General features: G+C 44.4%; 1 protein-coding gene across 20 annotated transcripts in view; it reads right to left on the bottom strand.

Annotated features, from left to right (window-relative positions):
• Window positions 1-26,515, bottom strand: part of FGGY (FGGY carbohydrate kinase domain containing) — a 410,509-nt gene that overhangs the window by 204,589 nt on the left and 179,405 nt on the right. For 16 of the 20 annotated variants that reach the window (XM_027572804.1, XM_027572889.1, XM_027572878.1 and 13 more), the window contains one exon: window positions 8,532-8,660. In XM_027572804.1, the coding sequence (XP_027428605.1) occupies window positions 8,532-8,660 (129 nt within the window). The other 4 variants (XM_027572916.1, XM_027572915.1, XM_027572918.1 and 1 more) reach the window with 4 other exon arrangements.

The raw sequence follows: 26,515 nt of genomic DNA, 5'->3' as shown, positions 1-26,515 counted from the left end.
CTTGGCACAGAGTAGGTGTTTATTAAGTGGTAGGTGAAATAAAAATAACTACTTTGAGCTCGTCACAAGGAATGTGAATACCAGGTGTTTTTATTATTACCAGCTTTTGATGGAGACTTAGGGCAGGTTGTGACAGCCAAACAAAGCAGCTTGTCCATACGCGGCTGAGGAGAACGGGTTTACTTATTTAACAGCCCCCCATAATACTGACTGTGGCATTCAGTGGGACAGAATGTGTAAAATGGAATAACATCTACACACACGTACCACAATATACACACACACACGCATATACACAAGCATATGCATACACATGTGATGCATATACAACTGTCTATGTATGTACGCACACATGTATGCACACAAACCATGTGCATACCCCATTCTTCTCCTGGGGTGTGCAATCATTCCCTTTTCCTAATTTGGAGACAGTGCAGCCTAACAGGGGAAGAGGCACTGACAGATGAATGAGGAGGCCCAGTTTCTAACTTCAACTCTGACAGTAACTTGCCGGACTAACCTTGGATGACTCACTGGTTTTCTAGGCCTCGGCTTTCTCATCTGCAAAGTGAAAAATCTGAGACAGAAAATCTCTGAGTAACCTTTCAGTTCGAAGCCTATGACCACTCATGATCCACAGGAGCGGGTGTATCGCACAGAAGATGTTATCGTTTCCGAGCAGGGGCGCGAGGCGGGTGGGACAGGGAGAGCTGGCCATGGCCCCGGGGCCCCGCCGTCCTCCTCGCTTTCTGATCACAGACAAAAAAGACTGGTCTCCTAGCTGAGGCCAGTGCTTCCCAGTCCAGAGAAACCCAGCACTCCAAGGGAGCCTTGGGGCCTGGGGACAGGAAACCCAAAGCCCCCCTCCAGCCTCACTAGGGCTCCTGCAGCTGCTAAGGTCCCAGGCAGCACTGGTTCTCATTAACCTAAACCTCAACTTAAAGCAATGAACTTGGAACTCACATTACCAGATTCCTCCTCCCCCACGAGTCACATCCAGGAACTCCTGGTGCTGCCCTTGCTCTATCTGCTCAGGCACTGACACTGTGGTTCTCCTTCCCGATTCCCCAGCATGGCTTCATCTGCTCGTCTTTCCCCTCCATTTCTTACAGACCGCCTGCCTCTCTGGATCCACCTTCCCTTTCCCATTGGATATGCTCCCTCCTGCCTAGCTCCTGGCCTGAGCCCGGGCCTGGCTCCTCTGCATGGCTCTGGTTTGGTCTGATTTGTCTACTTGGCAGTTGCATGTCACTCCTGCTGCTGACCCTGTGCACCCAGCACCAACTTGTCCCGCAGGCTGACCCCTCTGGGCACCCGGGGACCCTTCCGCTGCATAACCCACTTCCCAGGTCCCCCCTGATGGTCAGGCTCAGAACCTATGGGTCGGGGGGTAGGGCCTAGGAATCTATGGGTTTTTAAAGGCTCCCCCACTCACATTTAGCAATCTTTGTTTTTGATCTTTCTTTCTTTTTTTTTTTTTAAAGATTTTATTTATTTATTTGTTAGAGAGAGAGAGTGTGGGCGAGAGAGAGTGAGCGAGAGTACAAGCAGGGGGAGCTGCAGGCAGAGGGAGAAGCAGGCTCCCCGCTGAGCAAGGAGCCCGATGCGGGACTCAATCCCAGGGCACTGGGATCATGACCTGAGCCCAAGGCAGCTGCTTAACTGACTGAGCCACCCAGGCGTCCCTGTTTTTGATCTTTCAAAATCCTCTCATGGTTATTATGTTAATCAACTCACTGATTTACTGAGGACAGACTCCGGGTTCTACGCTGGATGACGGGCATACAAAGGTGAGCATGATTTGGGGGGGAACACTGAAGTAGAGGCAAAGTGCTGCAGACGGAGAGGGATTCATTTTTTCTAAGAGCGGGGTCAGCTTCGGGGGAAGTCACATTTAGACTGAGTGCTGACACCTGAGCAGGGCTGTCCAGGTGATGTGGAGAGGCCCCCCAAACAGAGCAAACAGCAGGAGGAGAAAAGGCAAGGGGGCAGAAGGTGTGCGATGTGCAGACAGGAGGTCGGGCGGTCTGGTGAAGGCTGCCTCTCAGTGAGACAGATGGGGGAGGGGCCCCCTTGTCTCTCCACTGTTCCCTCTCACTTCTGTGTTCTCACCTCCCAGCTATTTTCACCTAAGAGTTCACTACACAAAATACGTGTTGATAAAGTACTAATCTATTAGCACAACCCTTATTTTGGGCTGCTTTTTGGCTTCCACAGAAATAAACTGGTGCAGAGAAACATTATCAGTGAGGGTGTTTGGGTCTATAGCAGGCCTCTCACCTTCAGCCCTACTGACATTAAAGGCTGGCTCATTCTTTGCTGTGGACTCATCCTGAGTGCTGTAGGATGTTTGGCAGCATCCCTGGCCTCTACCCACCACACACCCCTCTAACAACCAAAGACTTTCTCCAGACATGGCCCAGTGCCCCTGGGGTGGGGTGGGCTTAAAATCAGCCCTGGTTGAGAACCACTGGTCTAGAGAAACAGAAGGTGAACTTAGGAGTCAAACGCAAGCTCAGCTGTTGCCATGACACGAATTATGTGATTACGGAAGTATTCTGCTTCTGGCCTTCAATTTCTCCATGCACAAGACAGGAAGTAACCTCTGCGGAGGAGGATTCTTGTGAGGGAGAAGAGATAAAGCAGATAAAGGGTCAGGCAGAGCACTTGGCACACAGAGAGCAAGGAAGAATGGTCCTAATAGCAGAGGTGCCAATTAAGAGTAGTGGTTCTAATGCTTGTTTTTATTAATGATGCTGATGTGCTCATTGCTGGTATGATTATTAAGAATAAAGCCTAACTGGGGGGGGGGCACCTGAGGGGGGTCCGTCGTTAAGCATCTACCTTCGGCTCAGATCACGGTCCCAGGGTCCTGGGATGGAGCCCACATTGGGCTCCCTGCTCAGCGGGAGGCCTGCTTCTCCCTCTCCCACTCCCCCTGCTTGTGTTCCCTCTCTCGCCGTGTCTCTCTCTGTCAAATAAATAAATAAAATCTTAAAAAAAAAAAAAGAATAAAGCCTAACTGAAGCTAAAAAGTTACAAAGAGTAAATAAGTTCTGCTTTACCAAGAAACCATAATGGGGCAAGAAATGTTGTGCTTACATCATCAGACACCACGTCCTCTAGGGATTCTTTTATAATTCTTCAAGTCCCAATTTGGGGCATATTCTATATTTTTCTGAAGCTCTCCAACTTGGTACATATAATTGTCATTGTTTATTGAATGTTTATTTTCTCTACTAGACCAGAAATTCCCAGAAGTCCAATTCTCTCTCATATTCACCTGATACTCGCATCAACTAGTAGTTGGTCATCAATAGATAGTTATTGAAATCCTTTTGTTACTATTTGTTACTTGCTAAAATGATATTTTTATGGATCAAATTCAAGAGTAGACTGGATACATTTTAATAGATATGCCATTCCATATAGCACAGCAATTAGGATGTGAGCTCTGGAATCAGAAGGCATGGATTTAAATGATTTACCACTTACTAACTGTGTGGCTTTGGGCAAGTCTGGTAATCTTTGTAAGCCTCACTGTTTCATTTGATAAACGGGAACAAAATAATAGGACGTATAAGTATAAAGTTGTGCCGAGAATCAGCACTGCTTCTAGACCACTGATTGTGGCAAGATAGGTAGCTGACAAGTTTTACTGCTCACTGGAATAAACTATGTTTTGCTATGGGAGGGCATGGACCAGAAGCTCTTTTTATCATACTGGTTAAACCAATTCTTCTGCTATTGAGAAAAAACAAGAATGGAAGAAAGGGAGGGAGGGAAGGAGAGAGGGAGGAATTCAAATATCCTCCTTTTGGTTTGACTTTGCAACTCAGATGAACAATTTATACCAATTCAACACTTGGCAGAGAATCCAGTATCTGGAAGCAAAGAGCAATGCTAAACCTAGGCACAAAGTTTGCTCTTAGCCAACACCTGCTAACATGATGGGACACAAAGGACACCCATTCCCAGACATCCAGGAGTGGATCAGGGAGTGCCCGAACCCAACTCTTTTGCTTCATGAAGAACTGAGCCAGGCACAGCTACTGTGTAGGGATAATTGCCTCGCTCTCTCAGTTGTAGCATCCACCCCTCATGGAGAGGATGCACTCATTGCTTTCATTCACTCAGTCACTAAACATGCATGTGTTAAGAGTCCTCCACGGGCAAAGCCCCATGCAGGCTAACGGGATAGAAGGAAGAAATGACATAGTACTTTCTCTCAAAGAGCTGACAACTAGTAAGTGAGACCATGATGCTCATGCAAGATTGGGTGACATGCAGAGTAAAAGGAAAGCAAGTTCAAGATACATAGGAACAGAGGAAGGATTGCTTAAGTCAGCTCGAGGGAGTCAGGGAAGGCTCCCAGAGGAGGTGGCACTGGAGTCAAGATTTGAGGGATAATCAGGAGTTTGTCTGATAAATTTAGAACAACCGAGAGAAGGGAGCCTGAGAAAGAAATCGGGTTGTTATTGCCTTTCAGGACAGCTGGGGTGCTGGAGCCAAGAACAGACCTGGAACAAAGCTAATACTATTTTTATAAGCTAGGAAAATAGCAGCAGCAGGAGCTCTGGCCAGAACCAGCCCCACAAAGAGCAAACAAAGCTACTCCTATCTTCTGGCTGTCTGTTGGAGAACTTACTAACCAGCACCTTAAGAACAAAATGTTTTTTAATCTTTGATTTTTATTCCCACAAAGTCCTTCCTCCTCTTTTTCCAGAACTGGAAAAAGCATTGGGTTGAATTTTACTTGCCTCTTTGATCTTTATCCTCCTGCCCCAGGCTCCCTGGAGAATGAGAGCCCAGGGAGATTTCTCCAAAGCACAGTGCTGACCCCTCCTACCAGTCAGATGTAGGGTCCAAGGTAGGTCATGCTAGGTCAGCACTTGAAGGGGCCATAACTGTCAGGGCCTGTTTGCAGGAGGCTTGCATGGCCTCCAATTCTGACCTCCAAAGCTGGATTCTTAACCTGACATTCAGCAACTTCTTAGCATGGAGTTCATCTACCCATTTCTTGAGATTGCTTCTGACCTCCACCTATACAGAATCTAAAGCAGTGAATCCTGCATTCTGTCACCAAGTGCCCGGCAAGGAGAATTAGGGCACATTCGGGGAAGGCAGACAGAGTCCAGAAGCCTGAGGTTCTTCTCCAACTGCCTATCCAAAAAGGAGACAGCTCTCCTAGTACACTTCTTACTACAATAGTAACTGAGAGAACTTCCAATGTAAAAGCTCTTTGCATCAGGCATTGTGATTCCAGAGTGAGAAAACCAAAGAGAGATGCCTCATAATAACATGCCTACCATGGGCCAGCTACTACGTCAGCTGCTTTACCTACTCACAACATCAGCTCTCTTAACAACCCAGCGGGGGATGGGGGGCATTGCTCTCTCTTACTGCAGAAGAGGAAACACAGGAGCGAAGAGGGAGGATATGTGGCCCAACGTACACAGGTGGAGAGAGTAAGAATTTACATCCAGATCTTCAGACTCCATGTTCAGAGCCTTTATTTATAACATCACAACAACAGTTGTCTCCAACCAGTATTATAAAGCAACGACTGTGCAAGCCAGGAAAGAACCACCAGAATTTTCTCTCCAGAAGGAGTGGGGCTTTGTCTGCTCTGTTCACCGCCATAACCCCCCAGTGCCTAGACCAGTAACTGGCAGGTTTGCAAGCACTCGGTACATATCTTTAGTGACTATGTGGCTGGATGGTGGATGATCTTTGCAAGACCTTCGGGGCTGCGGAGGGTACAGGCAGGGTGAGAAGCAAGAGGAAGGCTCTGTTCCAAGCCTCCTCTCCTTCCCAGACACCCTAATCCTGAATTGGATGAAAGGGGAGAGGAGGAAGTATCAGAAAGTACACAAAGGATAAATCTTGGTCAAAGTTACCATCTTGATTGTCTCTCAGTTGCCGGAGAAGCCCCTTCCTGTGCCTTCCCAGATACCACCGGCCCCTACGTTTAGCCCTTAAAGAATCCAAAGCCCTTATTCTACCTTTCCACGTAAAGAACTTCCTTGTGAAAAACACAAGGGAAACTCACTAACTGATGAGCATTAAAAATAATAAAAAGCCTTAGACCAAGCTTCGAGGGGTAAAATTCCTATCACTGAACGTCTCTTATTTAGGAAAAGGGGAGGGGGGTCCTGTAATAGCCTGGATTCCTCCCAGTACAATTCAACCCACACTTTCTGAGTATCTACACATAGCAGGTGCCATATAGGGCACAGCAAGCGCTCGCCAGAAGTGAAAAAGGGTGCTCTGGTTCATCGCTTCAGGAGGTCTGGGAAACTGAACCAGGAGCCCCTGCAGGTACAGCCCGTCTTTCAGAGCGCAGTGGTCCAAGCCCAGTGCTCGGCACCTGGGTGGAGGTGGATGGGTGAAACAAATTGAAAAAGCATGAGCATTGAAAAAGCATGATGGAGAAAGATTCCCTGGCCTCAAACGTGGTACAGGATGTTAGGATTATGAGGGGACAGGAAAACACCCTATCTATCTAGACCACAAGTTCTTTCTGTGCCTGCTCTCTGAAACCAAAATCATGCCATTCTAATCAAAAGCACACACTGCTCACATTGAAAAGGGAGATAAACACCCTTGCCTATAACTCAGTATTATCTACCATTCAACCAACCCACATGTGTTACTGGCTGTTTACAACTTCTCAGGCATTGTGTTAGATCCTGAACACATAAAGATGAACAAGACAGACACATTCGTAGACTGATGAGCACTACCCTGCCCTGGAAGTCCATAGACTATGTAGAAGAACCAGATACTGCTTATTATCCTGTTGCTTAAGGAACCATGAACTTCCACTCTCCAGGCGAAGGCCATTTCACCTTATTCTTGCATTAATGTGACTGTATTCATTTAATAATTTATCAAGCACCCATAGGATCCTGATCCAGGGCTCGGCACAGGTGAGACAAGATTAATAATATAATGCCCTCAAGGAGCTCAAAGTCCATTAGAAAAGACAAGCAGATAAATCAGTCATTACAATCCAATGTAGATCATTTCTCCACTAGGAGTAGATTAAAGTGTTGAAAGAAGTACAGCTTAGAGATTTTTACAATAAATCTGAGTGGTCCATGAAAGGCTATGCAGAGAAGAAAGCATCTGCTATGAATCTTCAAGTTAGAGTAGAAGTTAGCTAGAGAGAGAAGTAGAGGATCGATCATCAGTCTGGGAATAGAAATACACGTGTTTACACAAATTGAATTCTGGGAGCACAAGTCAGTATAGGTATTTGAATGACACCTCTAACCTCTGATACGAAGTATGGAACAGGATACATTTCAAAGTTTCTTTGACTATGATCCATAGTAAGAAATTCATTTTCATCATGGGCCAGTATGCACATGTACTACACACAAAATATAAATGTATGTTCCATAAAAACAGTGTTTACTCTTACTAGGTGACATGCACTCTGATGTTTTCTACTCCAATCAAATCTATTCTGAAAAATCCAATGGTCATGACCAACTACATTGATCGTATGAAGTCTTAACCATAATTAACAACAACAACAAGATTGTTAGAAAGAAAGGCTAGGAAAAAAAATATGGCTATAGTGGAAGTGAGAGATACTGAGAATCTGAACCCCCCCCCCAAGAAAAAAAGGAAGGAAGGAAGGAAGGAAGGAAAAGAAAGAAAAGAAAGAAAGAAAGAAAGGAAGGAAGGAAGGAAGGAAGGAAGGAAGGAAGGAAGGAAGGAAGGAAGGAAGGAAGGAAGGAAAGAAAGAAAGAAAGAAAGAAAGAAAGAAAGAAAGAAAGAAAGAGAAAGAAAGAAAAAGAAATAAAGAAAGAAAAGAAAGAAAGAAAAGGAAAGGAAAGGAAAAGAAAAGAAAAAGAAAGAAAGAAAAACAGCACTAAAGATGTAGAGGAGAAGAGAGTCATCACAACTTGACTGTAACCTTGTCTCACTGTCCGCCTACCTATTAAAATTCATGGAAGAGATACATTGGTTTTTGGTTTGGTTTTAAATTCAGTGCTCCCAAGCACCACCTCTAGGACACAGTTAGTGTTCAACAGGTCTTTGAAATAATGAAGACATTTGAATGCCAGATGTGAGAGTTATTTAGGAGATGAAATCAAGACTACACTCAAGTAACTGGATATAGGATAGAAGCCAAAATTATGAAAATAAATTAATTAGTCTCGTCAGGGTTTTGGAGTACCTTCAGAAAAAAACATATAAGTAAATACACCACCACCATACATGCTAGCTGGAAGTTAACGTATCTTTTTCATATTTTCAGTAAACCAAAGAACCATCCAGATATTGATTCTTCCCCTGTTATTCTGTATGGAAAAATTAATAAAATTAAAGTCCACATTTGATAAAAAGTTCTATAATTCTATCCAAATGCCTAATTGTAAAAGGGCTTTTTGTTTCTATATCTTGAACCACCAGCCCTTGTTCCCTGCTTTAAAAACAGGAAAGGAGCGTGTTTGGTTCTGAGGACTATTCCATTTGAACCCGGTGTTGCTCATGGACGCGGAGTGAGCGGTTACCTAGGCCTCCCGCGTGGGCATCAATAAGGGAAGCTGCTACGGCAATTCCAGCAGGAAGGCCAAGGTCCTTCGCTGCCTCTGGTGTGAGCCCATGTCCAAGAGAGGCTCCAGGAGGCAGCACTTGGTTTCCTGGGTAGACAGGAGGAAAAACAAACACCTGTCAGTTTGAAAAACACAAAAGCAAACATAGGGTTTTCTTAAGAGAACCTCTCCGCTCCCTCCCCTCTCTTCTGCCTTTTGTCAACATCATGAAGATAAAAACCATGCACCCACCAACAGTCCTTTTGCTCATATGGTGACTTAGGTGCATGTCCTTGGTTCCTATGGGTCACGCTCTGCGGTCCTTTACAAAATCAAGAGCTCTAAGGCACCTTTCAAATTGGAGAAAGATTCCATTCACGGGAAATTCCAAAAGATATAAACACAGTGGCCTCTTCAAGACGAGGTTAAAATGGTTAAACTGTTCCTAACGCGGCAGCAGCTCTACCAGCATACCTTACACACACACATATGCGTCCACACCCGGTCCCTGATTAATATATATTCCTAAGGAAGTTGAGAACATTTACTTGTGTAGTTGCTTCCTGTCAGAGGATAAGGGAGGGGATTATTTTGTTCCAATATAAAAGTCTTGAAAGTTTTTCTCCGTTGGAAAAGAGAACCCAGTCTAAATCTTGCAAACTTTTACAAGGCTGCTACTTGCACAACCACAGAAAACAATCTGAATGGTGTTCTTTGGAGTTGTGCAATGCTGCGACCCTGATATTTCAAGTGACCTTGAATTCCTGCAGTCAGTCAGCCCTTCAGTTAAGAATTTATTGATTGTCTTGCTTTGTGTGGGCGCTGTGGTGCTGTAAAAGGCAGTCCTTGCACCCAACCTAGTTAGGGAGATGAGATCAGGACACAGAGAGCCACGAAAATCAGAATACAATGAAGAAATCCATCTGTTCTCAGGTGTTTAGCAGAGGCTGAGTCCTTCCCTTCCCCCTGCCAAGAAATATATAATAAGTATTTCTACATTGCAAGGGGGGGGTGGACCCACATATATGCTCAGACCCTTCTGAGCTCCAAGATTCTAAGATTCTGAATGTGCGGTCAGCAGTTTGCTCAGCACTTCTGGAGGTGGAGGGGAGGGTGGGGGTTGAGGGAAGCAGAAGGTGAGTGGCTCACCGACCTCCTCTAACTAGAAACAAAAAAAACCCTCCACGACACCATTTTTATCCATTTTAGGTAATGAGCTTCTTCTATAATTGAATTTGAAAAATGTCTAGCTAAGAAAAGCAAGCAGAAGACTGAAACCCCTGCAATGTGCTCTGGAGCTTCACCATCCAATATGGTAGCCACTTGGCACATGCAGACAGAGCACTTGAAATGTGGCTGGAATAATGCAAGAACCTAAATTTTCCACTTAATTTCATTTTAATTCATTTCAATTTAAAAACTGATACTCAATTCAGTTACTGTAAAACTTTTAAGTACGTTTGAAACCACTTTGGGTGCGCAAATCTACATTTTCAATGTTAATTGAGGAAATCTACATCAAAAACTAATGATGTACTGTATGGTGACTAACATAATAAAAAAAGAAATCTAAATATTTACAATGAAAATTTAGTGTCTAAACTGGGGTGTACTAAGTGGCAAATATGCAATAGCTGTCAAAGACTTTATACGAAAAAGTATGGCCAAAAATGAATGTAAAATATCTCATTAATAACTTTTACATCAAATATACGCTGAGATGATGTTTGGGATGTTTTAAGTTATATAAGATACACTGACATTAATTTCACCTATTGCTTTTTCCTTTAATGTGGCTTCTGGAAAGTTTTAATTATGTATGTGGCTTATATTCCATAGGATAGCCCTGGTCTAGAAGATAAAGTCAAGATGCTCCTATGATGGGGTGGAAAGCAAGGAGAACTTCTCACCTATTCTGAATGCCCAAGCCAGCAGAAACCTGAAGGAGAGCAGTGCCCTTCGCTGGAGACAATCTGTCTCCAGAGACATACGATCTCAAGTATGGCACTACATCTAGTATCCAGCACGTAAGAGATAGCATTTATCTTTACTGAGCACTTCTGTGCGAGGGACTGTGCTAAGGGCATATGATGCATTTTCTCAGTTGGTTGTCATAACCCCGTGTGAAGGATACTCTAGTGTCCCCATGGCACAGACGGATGGGGAAGGTCAGTTTATACAGGGAAAGTAAATACCCCACAAGTGTTGGAGTACAGGCCATGGATTCCACTGTGATGGACACAGACCTGTGCTCTTATTCATTAAATTACATACAAGTATATCTATTTTAAAAAAATTTTAAGTGAATGAAGAAAACAAGTGAAGTACTTTTCCTTTTTTTAAAGATTTTATTTACTTATTTAGAGAGCGTGACCACATGTGGGTGGGGGGAGAGGGAGAGAGAAAGAGAGAGAGAGAGAGAGAGAGAGAGAGAGAATCTCCAGCAGACTCCCCATGGGCGGGGCTCGATCCCATGACCCCGAGATCAGGACCCCAGCCAAAATCAAAAGCCTGGATGCTCCACCAACTGAACCACCCAGATGCCCCCAAAGAAGTACTTTTAGAACAAACATTATGCTACGTTTAAAACGGTAGCACCGTTTGGAAATCATGCTCACTACCTTCAGATTTTTCTTAAAGGGTTAATTTTTATAGGAAGGTAAAAATGTTTCACCTTCATCCCTGAGCTTCACAAACAGAAGGGGTATAATCTTCCTTAACAAAAGATTCCAGACAGGAGGATGAGCAAGATGGGGCACTCTGGGGTGCCTTCTGGGCAGCAGTTGAGACGGGCTTCTGGAGGACTGCAGGTAGATTTCCCAGCACAGGCAGCATCTGGAGCAAAAGCCAAGAAACACGGGAGACAGCCAAAGGGGCTGCGCAAGGAGGAAGAGGAGCTGGGGGTGGAAGGGGCAGATAAGGCTGGAGATGGAAGGGGGACAAGGCATGTACGGCCATCCTGGCGGAGGCGTCCAAACTCCATCATGAAGCTCACTGAGAGCCTCTGGAGAAGCATTACAGCCAGGGTGCGAGGTGGCTGTGTCTGCACTTTTCCAGATTTCTCTGGGAGCACTTGCAGCAGAAGACATCGAGGCTTAGGGAGAACACTTGTGAAGCGATTTTGGTAAGAGAGAAGAGGAGGACCTCCATCAAGGAATGGGCAAGGGAGATGCAGAAGCAGGCAACGGGAGAGGTTTTGTGAAGCAGGCAGTGAGAGGCCATGGCGGTCACCTGGATACAGGGAGTATGGGAGCTATGGAGACGCCACCGCCTACATCCCTGTTAAGGACAGCCTGGAGGCCCAGGAAGGGGGGTCAAATCAGCAGACAGCTGCTAGCTGCCAGCACCTTTGGGCCACTGTACCAAGGTGGCCCCTGTCCCCGGGCAGCCCCACCTGATGACTCAGCGTACTGGGAGCAGAAGGACTCTGAGGGACGCCACTTCACTCCAGAGCACTCCTCTGGGCTGGCCAAGGGAGGCGGGGCCGGATTACAGCTCTAATCCTTGCTCTGCCCAATCCTCCTCTCTCCTTCTTCCTATCACAGATGGCAACCCCTAATAATTACCTTGTAGTACCCCCAAATCTGTCTCAGCATCTGCTGCCGGAGAACCCAACTTAGGGTGGTCAGCCAGGCCTTCTCCACAGGCCAGTGGCCCCGGAATGAAAATAAACATGCACAAAGATTCACATCCTCCTTTGAAGTGGAACCACACCTTTCAGGAATAGTCTATCCGGGCCAAAAGCAGGAAGAAGCTTTGTTTATTTCAAGACCAAACAGAAATGGCTTGGCATAAGAGAAGGTGCTCGAAAAGGTAGGAATCGCTGAGAAATCACCCCATCAGATCATGCTTTAAGTTTATTAGCCAGGGGTGCATCTGAGGGACTACAGGAGCTGTCAGAAACAAGCTTTAGTGCGCCTTGACAACTGTTCTGGAATTAATCCTCCTTTCGGCTCTTCCTTGACCATAAAATTAAGTTAATCACAGCATCCATTTTCCCAGACTTAATCAAGACCTCACAGTCTCAGCACTGGCTGTCTTTCCTAGCCTTTGTTCCACCACTCATCCACGCATCTTAAACATTTCAAGAACAGTGGTGGCAACACTGAGGTGCTAGGGTGTAAGTGAAGTAGGCTCACACAGTGGTCTGGTCAAACCAGGGCTCTCAGCCTCTCATCAAGGGCTCGGCAGGTGGAATGTATGTGGTATTCCCAGCGCCCAGAGGAGGGACAGTGAGTTGGCCCAGGAGAGTGCAGGAAATCCAGATGAAGGTGACATCTGAGCCCAGTCTGGTAAGATAGGTGGCGGATAGCTGGTTTCAGAGCTAGAATGCTCAGGGGAGATGGATGCCATTAGAACAAAAAGCGGTTCACTGCTGGGAGCCCCAAGGGGCACAGAGTGTTTGAGGCATTCAGTATGTTGGCAAAAGGGGCACCAGGGAGGAGCAGAGAAGTGTGGGCCTCCAGCAGGGCAAGGAGCCCCAACTAAGGCAATGAGGCCCTGCCAGCCAACAGCTTTGAGTACTAAGATTTGTTTTTTAAGAAGATAAACCTGCAGTGGAGAAAGGCTAGAATAGGAAACAGTTTTTATCTGTGAAACTATCAAGCCAACTGAAATGCAAGCTGCAAAACATTATGCCTAGTGTGACTTCATTTTAAGAACAACAACAAAGGGCACCTGGGTGGCTCAGATGGTTAAGCGTCTGCCTTCGGCTCAGGTCATGATCCCAGGGTCCTGGGATCGAGTCCCACTTCAGGCTCCCTGCTCAGCAGGAAGCCTGCTTCTCCCTCTCCCACTCCCCCTGCTTGTGTTTCCTCTCTCGCTGTGTCTCTCTCTGTCAAATAAATAAAATCTTAAAAAAAAAAAAAAAGAACAACAACAAAGAGGGTAGATGGGCTATTTGTAAAAATACATTCCTGGGGGAAAAAGAAAAGAAAACTTTGTTTCTGGATGAAAAAATTATTACTGTTTTTTTTTTCTTTTTACCAACCTATACTTTCTAAAACTCTTCTACACATTTCTCGTGTAAATTTTTTAAAGGTGTTTCCCCCATAAATCAGGGTAAACAAATTAGGGCACATGTATCCAGAAACATCCCACACAGCCATCAAAATGAATGAGGAAGAATTAAGGTATGAAATTGGAAGGAAGTTCAAGATAAATTTGGTAAACCGTCAAGATACAGAATAGTGTTCAGAGTGTGATCTCATTTGTGAATTTTGTTAAAGTAGACAAAAATACAAGCACCTCTACTTCCAGAAAAGTCCTAGAAAAGTATGCAGAATATTGTTATAGCAGGGATTGGGACCCAGGGTAGGACATTTTTCCCTAAGATTTGTGCTTCCTCTCTACCGTGACCTTACATTTCTTTTGTGATCAAAACAAACTAGCTTAAAGTTAAAATAAAAGCAAAATGAAGTTAAGGAGTATCCTGGGCACTTTTTCCAAACCCTGCTCGTCAGCCTGAAGGCAGGAGCGGTCCAAGGACAGTTCACTTCTTTTCTTGATTTGGCTGGTTTCTGTCCCTATCAACACACTCTCATGTTGGGGTATAAAAAAGTAATCACTCTGAGGGTTTGTGGGCTCATGTCCACTGAATTCCTATTCAGACAGGCAGATGCAGTGTGAGCGGTCAAAAGCTGGAGCCTGCAATTATCTGGTGGTTGAAGTCCCTCTTCACAGGCGGGGGCTACTATTACACCAAATCTTTCCCTACCAGTTTTTCAATTATCTATGACTAATGAGCACTTTGGGAACAGTTTCAGACACACACATAATCCTCTTTTCTGACGTCAGCAGCAGAAATTAATGACTGTGTGGATTGCTGGGAGACAGAAAATGCATTATAATGGTCAACAGAACTCTGATCCTCTCCAGGAAGGGGGAGATGGGGGAGGGGCATTGTTATTAACTGGAAGGTTCAGTGTTCTTCTGTATCCCTACAAACAGGAGATGAAACCCAGGGGAAAAGTTGGCTCATGTCCTTGGAAATGTCAGAGAGAGAGACGTTTGGGCACGGGTGGCATGCGACCCTGGCTCCTCTGTGCCTGGCATAGGGGCACTTGTCCCTGCTCAGCTTTGCCAAGGTCAACAGGCCATCCAGACTGGCTGGGATGGCGCTCTCACCTGGCCTTGCCAGCAGTCAAGGCTCTCTGAGTGCTCTGGGACTGAAGCCACTTTCAATCTCGTTTAGGAGTGGGGGAACAGAAACAGGACTGTACTCTTGTACTCTCCAATGAGAGGCTGGTATTAATCTTAAGTTATCTTTATATACGGTGGTGTATGTAAGGTTGTCGTTTCATGCAGGCATCCTCTGCGCTGGGGTGATTTTACAGGTGGTTACGACCTGTTCCTGACTCTGGTTGAGCTCCAAACTTAGGTGAAGCATGAAAGCTCACCAAACAAGACATAATAGCATCATGTGCATATGGCAGCCAGTAGACTGGCTATTGATACTTTCAACGAATGGACAATATTAGGGGCTTGACCCATACCAAGCACCTAAATTCCTCTATAGAGATCTCCGTTTGGGAGGGTTAGATCAGGGAGCCTTCTGGAACCAAAACTGATACAAGACTGAAGGACATTCTGGTAATTCTTGCTCCTGAATAGGAGTCACAGACATCCAGAACTATTCACTCAATCGGAGAAATTCACAAAAAACTCAAACCTGACATGCTCTGCCATCTGGTGAAAGACAACTTCTGAAACATTAATTTGTTCATTGCCCTTCATTTGCCTCCTAAAAATGACCTCATTTTAACTAGGAATTAAACCTTAAATTATTGACTAAATGTAAAACTTTCTGATGGTATCCTCATCATTCATTATCTATTACAGAAGGGTTTACTGAGTACCTACTATGTGCCAGGCATTGCTGTGATACAGAAAATGCATTAAGGAACAAGATGGAGAAGTTCCTTACCCTCATAGGGCTTTCAGTAGACATAGGATTCTCATCCAATACCTCTTCTGAATTATATCTTGTAAATATTTTATCTTGTAAGCTCTTCTGTGGTGTGGACTGTCATTTACAAATCTTTGTATCTCTGGTCTTATATTCTGACCTACAGGTGGTATTTAATAAACATATCACATAGTTTAAATCAAATTTTAAATGACCCTTACACTATGTTTTGTTTTCTCCCCATGCTCTTCTCTTCCTCTCTCTCCTGCTCAACACAGAATTACTCAAAGATGATTTTCTTTATCATTGCATTCAGGTTCCCTCCCCCTAGGACACAGCAGTGCCTAGAACAGTTCTCGGTAATATCCATTCAACTGAATTTATAGTTTCTTTTAAAAAGAGAAGACCATAGACACAGATCAATCAACTTAGACAAATATATTACACACACACACACACACACACACACACACACACACACACACACACACACACGATGCTGAGTATCAGCTAGGAAAGAGAAGAGAAACGTGTTTCCTAACATAATCCCACCAGTAACACAACCTCATCTCTCAAACTCAGAGACAATGTAAGGTATCAAGACCTATCTGTATGCCTAGAAAATGGGGACCAGCAGGCCCACGTCTCTCACTTAAGCACCCAGATGCTGTGGTGCGGACACATTGTGGACATCACCATCTAGTGGAACGAACAGAGGCTCTTAAATGCTCCTTGGCTGGTCAAGTCTGATTCAAGAAGTGGACAGTGGTGAACTTACAGGTGAAAAGCCACAGGTCTCATTGCTAAGTAGGTCTGAGGAAGGCAGGATGGACAGCAGGCCAAGGCGTTTGGACTTGTTCTGACAGGCAACTGCTAACTATTATATAGGTCAGTGAGCCAAGGAGTGGTGCAGACAACTTGTATTTTAGGAAGATAAATATCACAATGATAATAGTGCCTGTTGATCAAAACCTACACGCTTTCTGGTCATGTTTTTGGCATTTTTCAGTTGCTCTCACCTTTCATGCTAAGCAACAGACCTATGAGGCTGGTATTAGAATCACTGCCTTGCAGCTGTAGAAACAAAATCACAGAAAGGTTATTTAATTTGTCCAGTCACCTATCGGATGAGGGGCACAGTCAGGCTTTCAATCCAGGATTCCCAGATTCCAAAATTGAGGATCTCCCTTCTAGATCATGTAGATTAGAAGGGGCTGATACTGGAGCCAGGAAGAATGATCTCAAGTGTTTGTTGAGTCATGAACAGAAAAGGAATGCACTTTCATTTGCAGAGGCTCCCCTGGGGGGTCATGTCCAGGAACAAACCCCTAAGAGCCATGAAATCCCAGCATGCTCAAATCTTCTAGCTCCTTCCTTTACTGCCTTAGGCAGGTTCCAAAAACAGAGACCCTGGATTGTGAATGGTCCATTGTGACCACTGACCTCAGCATATTCCTTTTGCAGGACAGAAAACCAAAGCCAGGGAGGGAGGTGGCTTCTCTGGGGCCACCCTGCTGTGGTGGCAGAAGTCTAGATTGAAGCCGGGGGCCACACTTTTCCACACCCCTGCTGTGGCAATACCAGCCTGTACCCACCCCCAGTTGGGGCAAGAAGCTCACCCAAGCCAGGACTCTAAGTCACAGGGCGAACAAGAGGGTTGGCAAAATCCAGTGGATTCTAGCGGTGTAGGCTGCCGATTCTCAACTATTCAGAGCATACAGTGCAGGCTTTTCAGCTTGAAATCATCCACTTTGACACCCACAGTGACCTAATTCTCTAGATAATTGCCAATGCCCTATTTTGCTCTCACCTAGCCTAAGGCCACCTTCAAAAGCCTTTCCTGGGTAGAACATAATTAATCACTTTTTTCCTCTACAACCCCACAGCATGTTTCTTGGAATTACATCATTCTGTTCTACACAATGACTTTTTTTTCTTGTGCCTCGTTCTTCCGTGTTAGATTATAACCACCTTGAGGGTATCGCTCTTGTCACAGGTGTATTTGCCGGAGGCATGCAGTTTAGCAGTTCTGGTCAGGAGACGGGAAGCCTTGTGATGGTGGGCAACTGATTTAATTTCTCTGCTACTATTTCTTCACCTATAAAACAGCTACAATAACTCTATTATGTTATTTGAGAATCAAGCAAAGTAATACAAATAAAGCACTTTAAGATGCTGTCTGTCCTGGGGCAAATGCTCAATTAATAGGAGATATTATAATGGTTACAACAACTCTGTATTCCTGGTCTCCCTGATATCGCCTGGCATATAATGGTTACTCAGTTCATTCGGGCTGAGTTTATAAAGCTTGAGGAGAGATCCTTGATGTTACAGCATGTGGAGATATATGCTTTTGGGGTCATGAGAGCAAACCACAGAGACTGTGAAAGCTGTTAAAATATTCACAGTGATGGAATTCAGTTTTCCAGCACAAAAAGTGTCCCCCTTGTAGTCATAGCTCCATGGCAAGTCTCCAGAGTGAAAAGTGCAGAAGGTGTTTTCTTTGGAGTTATTTTAAGGACTAAATGTTTGTTTCACGAGGAAAAATGATTATTTTGTCAGGAAAAGTCTTGGCTGTTAAGATGACCAATGCTTTCAAGACCCAGGACAACAGTTTGGACATAGACAGTTCCCCCACTCTGAGAGAAAGACAAATCTGGGAAATAAAAATATTTTAGCTATCATTGTGCTAAAGAAATTAACGTGTTTAAAGCAGTAACCTTCACAGTTTGGGTTGGTTTTATTTTTTCAGAATCTACTAAAGAAGTCATATAAAGAAAAGTGCGACTCACACAGGCATCTCCATTTTTCCTTTAGTCCCAAAGATTCATTAAAAACAAACATTAGAGAGGCACCTGGGTGGCTCAGTTAGTTAAGCGTCTGACTCTTAATTGCAGCTCAGGTCATGATCTCAGGGTGGTGGGATCGAGCCCCACTTAGGGCTCTGTGCTCAGTGGCAAATCTGCTTCAGATTCTCTCTCTCTCTCTCTCCTTCTGCCCCTCCCATCTGCTTGTGCTCTTTCTCTCAAATAAATAATCTTGAAAAAAAAACAAAAAACAAAATCCAAACATTAGAATCAGGATCATTTAACGGAATGTTTTATCACTAAAAAGACAGGAAGGAGATGATCTCAAGATAAGAACATTTAAAAAAATTAAGTACAATATGCTTCTATGACCTAATTTTCTCATCCTATCACATACCCCTTTGTCAGGGGCCAGTGTCGGGTCTCTAGTCTAGACTACTGTTTGCAAACTACTAGTTTACAGAATGCTAACAACCTCCCAACAAGGGGTGAATCTACAGGAGACTGAACCACAAGCTCTCATGTGGAAAAAGTCAGTAGGTCCGGTGTTCACCACACAAGCCAAACATCTGGTGATTTGAAGACATCTGGGGCTTTTCTGTCATGTAGACCAAACATGATTCAGGTAATTGACCAAATTTTTCACTTCCCAACCAGATGTCTTACTTTCATATAAATGAAGCTAATCTTGTACTTTCATGTGCAAATAAGCTAGACATAAATTCACCCCTGGAGGGCAGAATTAATTGCTTATTCTCAATGAATACTAAATTACATATTATTTCTTTTTTTTCCACGACTCTACCTTTGAAAAAGGTTTTCCACTCTTGCTTTAAAAAGCATATATTTCATCTTAGAAATGTTCTGTCTTTTAAAATGTTTGTTCCTCTTTGTGTGTTTTATAGCAAGTCAGTGTGCTGTAATGAAAAGAGTGTGGTCTTAGGAGTCAGGATGAATTGGGTTCTAATTCTGTGCACACCCTCCCCACCCCCAAGCTTTTAAGGGCCTTGGAAAACGTTACTTAAACTCTCTGAGCTCAGTTTGTTTTGCAGTTATAAATCATCAAACCCATCTATAAGGGACACCATGAAGATTTGAGACCATTTGTTTGTTCCTGTGGTACCCATGAGGCACTCATTCTATGTGCCTGTCACAGAGACAACAGAGAGCCACCATGCTGTCCTCTGGGAGCTGGCAAGACACAGGCAGGTGCTCCAAAGGGCGGCCAGAAAAGTCACATTTCATATGCTGAATGGCAACATATTGTCCAACAAAGGCAATGCCTTTATTCAGAATTTTTAGTAAAAGTATAAGCAACTTCAACTGTGGATAATTTTTAAAGGGAGTATCAAATTTATAAAAAGGAAGGACCTGTCTGAAACCTTTCCTCTTCTTGTACTGCTTTCAAGGACAGACTGGGATTTGCTCTCATCACATTTATTTAAAGAATTCATGTGGTTATCAACGACCCTCCACCTTCTATGCCGTTGTCCTGACAACCAACCATTTACCAGACAGAACATGGAAAGCAGATGACAATGTATCCCTTCAGTCTGGTTTAGTAGGTAAAACTCAACAGTACAGAGACAATATTCAAAAGACCAGGGTCTTTGTGCATGAGATCCTTCAAGGGGAAATAAATGCATAGATATGAACTTACACAAAGAAGACAGCACTGCACAGAGAACTCAACCAGGCGAGGAGAGGCTGCCATGGGACCTCACTTCTAGTTTAATAGCCCTTGTGGTTCAGTAGCCAGGCTACAATAAACACAGCACAGAAAGACAAAGGGCTAAGTTTGTTGTTGCTACTGTGTTTATCCTGAGATGTTAGATTCTTTTATCACTAAAGCCCAGAAACACCTCAAATATATAAAGAAATGAAATGTGGCAATCATTTTTTAAACTTTCTTCCAAGGACCAGATTTTTTTTTTCCCCAAAAGGAATCTTTCACAGAACCCTAGACTATAAATCTGATCTAGTTCAAGGAGAGAAGGGAATGTTCAAGAGTGATGAGCCCTAGCGCTGACACTTGAGGAACATCGAGATATAAGGGGCTGAGGAACAGAGGTTTGAATCTAAAACTTAACCTATGGCAGAGATTGCCAATCTGGAGACATGAAAAAGGAGAGGAATGGGAGTCTGGAGCTGTAATACTAAGCCCCTCCTCTTAGGCTTTCCTGTAACGAAGGAGCTGAAGAAGCGGAAAGTGTCCACTATTTAATCACAGAGACAATGACCTCACCCTGGGTGAAGGAGGACGGCTGGCACTGCAGCATCCAAGGAAAGGAATGGAATTTGCCAGGCTGGCATTTAGCCAAAACGTTAGAGTAAAATCCCTGAAGCCCTCACCCACATTGCCATGGGAATTCAGCAGGGGAAGATTCCAAAACTGATGCTCTCACTTAATGTCATTTAAATCTCCAACTATGTCATCCAATGTGTATGTTATACAATGTTATACAATGCAGGAGGCTCATGCAGACTGTGGGGAAAACGCTCCAGTGCTAAGAAGATGGAAGCTTCAAGCTTTGTCAATGAAATAGAATCTGTTTCTCCAGTTTTTAAGTTTCTCATTCTTTGGACACAAGACCCACAAGAATGAAGGACCTTAGGTAAAATGGAAAAGGAAGGCTGGCCCAAAGCCCAGAAGTGTCCCCAGCCATCAAATCCCTTCACAGTGGCCAGAGAGGCTGCTTCCAGAGGGAGCACTGAGGGCAGAGAGAGGGAGATCCAAGCTCCAACAGGCTTCAGTGCATGGAGCTGAGAGGAGAGACAGATAAACTGTGCAGGACTCCACCCTTTGGCACTGTCTTCCCCAGGGAAAGACTTTGGGATTATACAGCCTCTGGAAGGTGATCAAGGGTGGACATCCATGGAGAGGGGCATCCAAGAGGCCAGTCCACTGGGCCCTCGTCTGTATGATCAGAATTGATTTTTTTTTTAAATCAAAAATCGAGATCATGAAGCTATTATTCAATGTGGTTTTCCTTCAGTTTACAAAAACAATACAACTTCATTATAGACAATTCAAACAGTACAAAAAGACAGGAGAAAAGATCCTCCCTTAATTTTCCTCCTCCCAGAGATAACTACAACTGAAATGTTAGAAACTATTAGAGACCACCATTGAAAAATATGAAGATACACACATATTTAATTGTAAATAAAAGGGATAATATAAGTATGCAATTTTATATTCTGCCTCTTGAACTCAATAGTATTTCATAGACATCTTTCCTCACCAATTAGTACATTCTTCTTGAAAATGTATCATATTCTGTAATTTGAATGTACCCATTATTTAACCAATCCCTTAGTACTAGACACTTGGTATGTTTGTCAAATTAAAAACACATCCAGACTTAGTAAGAAAAGGCTTAGTAAGGATTACTATAAGGAGGTAAAGGGGTTTTGCAGCTGGGGAGAGAGAATACAGAGAATGTTGTGACCACAAGATCGGCAACTGTCTCAGGAGTTAGACAAAATGGGTCTTTCTTTTACATAGTGGAATAAACAAGGTGAGAAAGAATGTAGGGAAATGGGGTAAAAGAGTGGTGTGACTTGAAAGTAGATCAGAGAGTGTTTTACTCTGAGGTAAGTATATTTTGAGGGAGGAACCTGTGATAGTTAATTTTATGTATCACCTTGTCTGGAAGTTTGGATCTGTAAGCTACAATTCTGTCCCAAATATTTTGTCAAACATTATTCTGGATGTTTCTGCAAGGGTGTTTTAGATGAGATTAACACTTAAATCAATAGACTGAGTAAAGCAGATTGCTCTCTGTAATGTGGATGGGCCTCATCTAATCAGTTGAAGGCCCGAGTAGAACAAAAAGGTTGATACCTCTCCCTAGCCTAGGTCTCCTCAGTAAGAGAAAATCCTTTCTGCCTGACAGACTTCTTCTTCTTTTTTTTCAAGATTTATTTATTTATTTGACACAGAGAGAGAGAGACAGAGAGAGAAAGTGTGCATGGCACGGGGGGGCAGGGGCAGAGGGAGAGGGAGACAGAATCCTAAGCAGACTCCACGGGGAACCTGATGCCAGGCTCGCTGTTACAACCCTGAGATCATGACTGAGCTGAAACCAAGAGTTGGATGCTTAACCAACTGCACCACCCAGGCGCCCTGTGCCTGACAACCTTCAGTTTGGTATATGGGTTTTATCCTGCTTTGCGACTTGAACTGAAACATCAGCTCTTCCTGGGTCTCTAGCTTGCCAACTCACCCTAGAGATCTTGAGGCTTACCAGCCTCCACACACTTATGAGTGAATTCACTGTAGGGTACGTGTGCACACAATACATGTGTGAATGCACAAGTGCGCGCACGCAGGCATGCACACACACACACACACACGGGCTGTTTCTCTGGAGAGCCCTGACTAGTGTAGGACTCTTAAGGAGGGCTGTATCCTGGCCCAGGGTGAGGATGGGGCAAAGTTTTAGGGCCCAGGTGGAAGGAGAGAATCCTAACCAATGTTTGGTTAACGAGCATTTTGTTCCAATTGATCAGTGAGGACACGCAGGTCAGCTAATCATTCATAAGACAGAGAAAGGGAATTTGGAGGGTCTCTGTCTGGTCTTGTCCTAAGTAAACAAGGGAGGTATTCAGGAGTCTTATCAAAGTCAAATGGGAAAGAGTAATTCTTTGCTATAGGCCATCTCTGGAGCACCAGGCGTGGCGGCATTTATCAACCTTCACGATTTTCTAGGAGCACAGGACTTAGGGAAAACCCAACACTGTCATTTAATTATTCTTACTATAAATAATACTGTAAAGAACATCATTGAACATGCATGCTTGACACATGGCATCATGGCTTTTTTGAGGAACTTAGGAATGGCACTTCTGTTACCCTTCACCTAACAGGGGAAGCCATAAATAAACAGGTGCCTGATATCCTCTGGCCCAGTAGCTCATATCCTCAAGGAACTAGAAAAACAAGGCAAAGTATAAATGATTTTCTCTAGCCTGAAAAATCAAATCTGAAACAACCTGAATCTCCTTCCTTCGATGCTCTCCCAGTTTCCCTGCTGCGTGAGACAGAATAATACTAGCCTAAGTGTTGAATTTCGGAACGCTCAGGTTCAAATCCACTCCAACATTTACCACCCCTAAAACTTTAGGTTATGTCACTGCTCTATTTCTCCTTGTCTAAGATGGGAAGAATAGTACAGAAAAGAAATGCTAGAAAAATGAATGACATGATGGACATGAGAGAGCCCAGCACACTGCACGGCCCTTAACTGATTTCCCATAAATATGTTACTTTCCTCTTCCCCCCCCCATATAAAGGAAGTTATATAGAAGACATCATGATACAAGGGAAGGGGGCTATTTTGTACTAAGCGCTAGCTGTGATCTACGCAAGGTGTGACACCCTACTTTACAGCTCTTACCTCACTGAAACTCATAAATCCTGTGAGGGAAGGGCAGCCATCCCCATCCTACAGATAAAGACATCCAAACACAAGATGGACTTGTAACTTGTCTGAATCCCACCTTCCAGGAAACATCAGGATTGGACTTAAGATGGCAGTTGCTCTGATTAGAAAGCACACTTCTCCGTCAGCCAAACGAGTGAAAACACTCCCCTCGCAAGGCCCAGGTAAGAGCTCTTAGTTCTACCCACTCCTTCTGGGAAAACTACCCTGTCCTAAACGTGGCACTTGCAAATTCCCTCGCTATGGTTCTGCTTGGTAACCTGCAGCCTCCCTCTGCAATGCAAGGCTGGTACTGCTTTCCCCTGGGCCTAGAGCCAGTGACCCAGACCTAGAACCAGTGGACTATCCAGCAGAGGCTCCAGGATTCCACTGTCTTCCCCGCCCCTTGCAGTTCCTCTTGGGAACAATTGCAGGAGCATGCAAAAGAGGCCGAAGAGAAACCAGCACCACCAGGCCTAAATAATTCACAAAATGAATGCAGAGCACAGCTGACTTCCAAAGCGTGGATAACCTCCTGAACTAAAGACAGCCAAGTGGAGCCTCTGGGCTTTCACTATTCTTACCCCGAGGTGAATGGGAAGGGAAGAGATAAAGACAGAGATAAGGACAGAACCATCACTGATTCGATGCCTGGGGGCAGCTATTGGCATCTCCGTTTCTCAGCAGAGGAAACTGAAGCACGGAGCCTCGCTAAGCACTGCAGGTGGGAATTGATCCCAGCTGCCTGGCTCCAAATCCCACTCTAGGGTATAGCCCTTCCTAGTTCTTAACTTAAATGTTTGGTCAAAACGAAATAAAACCTCAAGGGCTTCAAAAAGAAAAGGAAGAATGAAAAAGGCATGAGCGTTCCTGTCGCCAACTCTGCAGTTCTTATCCCTGTCCTGTTCCCTCATTTCTCACCCGCTGCATTAAGCCAGCTTATCAAAGTGGGTTCCCCAACAGGCAGTGTGAACAGCTCCTGGAAGAATGTAGCAAAAGCACAGGTGCAGGCTCCACCCTAGACCCACTGAGGCAGAAACTCAGTGGGGCTGGGGGAGGGGGGCCGGCAGTCACCCCTCAGGCAGTTTTGATGAGAACCCCTGCATTATCACCGGGTCCCCATCCCCGACTTCTGGTCAATGGTTATGAAGGAAGACTCTAGAATCCTTGTTTTTTTCTTTAAAAACTCCCTGGTGATCCTGATGCCCAAGGAGATGCAAGCACAGACTCCTCCCAAAAGAAATGCTTTTACAATTAGACCCTTTAAGGGCATTATGTACTAATGTGAGACCTTTACAACTGCCCCTGAGTTTAAGCGATGGCTTCTTCCACAACTAGCTGAATGACCTTGGGCAAGTTACTCTCCGGCTTTCTCCCCTTTGTAAAATAGAGTTCATAAACACATACTTCAGAGTGTGAAAATAAAAACGATTACGCGACAGCAAGTTAAGTGGGGGCGATTTTTATTAATCACCTGATAAGAACGAAGCAAAAATAACCCATGTAAAAGAACCTCTATTATATCAAACGGAAGGAGTTGGCTGCACAGGAGGGAGACCCTTTGGCATCTGCGAACCTTTCCAGTTCGCTTGGGGTCCCGCAAGGCATGAGACTCTCTCTGGCAGAGAAATGTGACATCCTCTAATTATGCTGCCTTGCACAAATCAAAAATGAACCTGGAAGGATGTGGAAGGGAAAACGGGGTGCAGTGTGAGAGTATTCAGAAACAATGTGAAGACAGAAACAGCGCGGTGCCAATGGAGCTGGAGGTATGAACAGGAAACCCACACTTCTGGGAAGGCTGAGCCATCTGACACAGGGGACAAAGGTGCACAGCGAGGGGCTTGCTGTCTGGCCTTCCCAAGACTGAGCTGTACCGCATGTGCAAGCCACAGGAGGAGAAAGGTGCAGAAAGGGGACTGGCGAGGCACAGACAGTGGGAACAGGGGACGGCCAAAATTGGCATTCAGACTAAAATCCAGATGAGGAAGATTGCATTCTACTCTGTCTCCATTTTAAAACAACTATTCCCCTAAGGTGTGAAAGTAACAAACTTTTCCTCTTCCTCTTGGAATCTGTAAATCTATCTTCCCAGAATGAGCACGTGCTTTCTTTTGGGTCTCCATGTCTGCTCCAGCTGTGCCTTCTCCATGGAACATCCTTCCCTGCTTCTTCACATGCCTAACCTCTATCACTCTTCAGAAAGCAACTCAGAGGTCACCTTCTCTAGGAAGGCCACCCTCAGTCCCTGCCCCTTCTGCACCTGAACTGAGCTAGATCCTGTCTCAGGAGCTGTCACACCTAGCATCTAAGTTAACTGCCATGTTTCCTTAATGCAGTGTTTCCCAGAGCGTGGTTCAAACACAACGGGTTCAAAAAGCTCCTGTTATTTGAAAGCAGATCTCGATGCAAGTAAGTTCGGGAAATGCCAAGCTGCACCGAGACAGGTTTCTATGCTGCAGTGATTCTCAAGACACTTTAATATGCTAGTGTACAATGAGAATCTCTAAGGAAGTATGAAATATGAAGTCCCAATATGATTTGATCACGGAGAATTTTTTTCCCTAAAAACCATCTGTAGTTCCAGAGTGCACAGGACAGGTTCTACTGCTATCTTTTACTGACACCGTCTGCTTTCCTCCTTCCCAGACTGTCATTTCCTTGTGGGCCACAGTATCTGTTCAATAGAGCATTTCTGGTATCTGCATAAGTACCTGCTATATGGTAGATACTTGCTGAAAGCCAACTGCATGTTAAAAAGCTAACATCACATTTCCCTCTTCAAAACCCTCCAGTGGCTTTCTGTTATTACCCTTAGGAAAA

This window comes from Zalophus californianus, chromosome 4, assembly GCF_009762305.2.
Source record: "Zalophus californianus isolate mZalCal1 chromosome 4, mZalCal1.pri.v2, whole genome shotgun sequence".
NCBI lineage: Eukaryota > Metazoa > Chordata > Mammalia > Carnivora > Otariidae > Zalophus > Zalophus californianus.
This window is presented reverse-complemented; position numbering and strand designations above follow the sequence as displayed.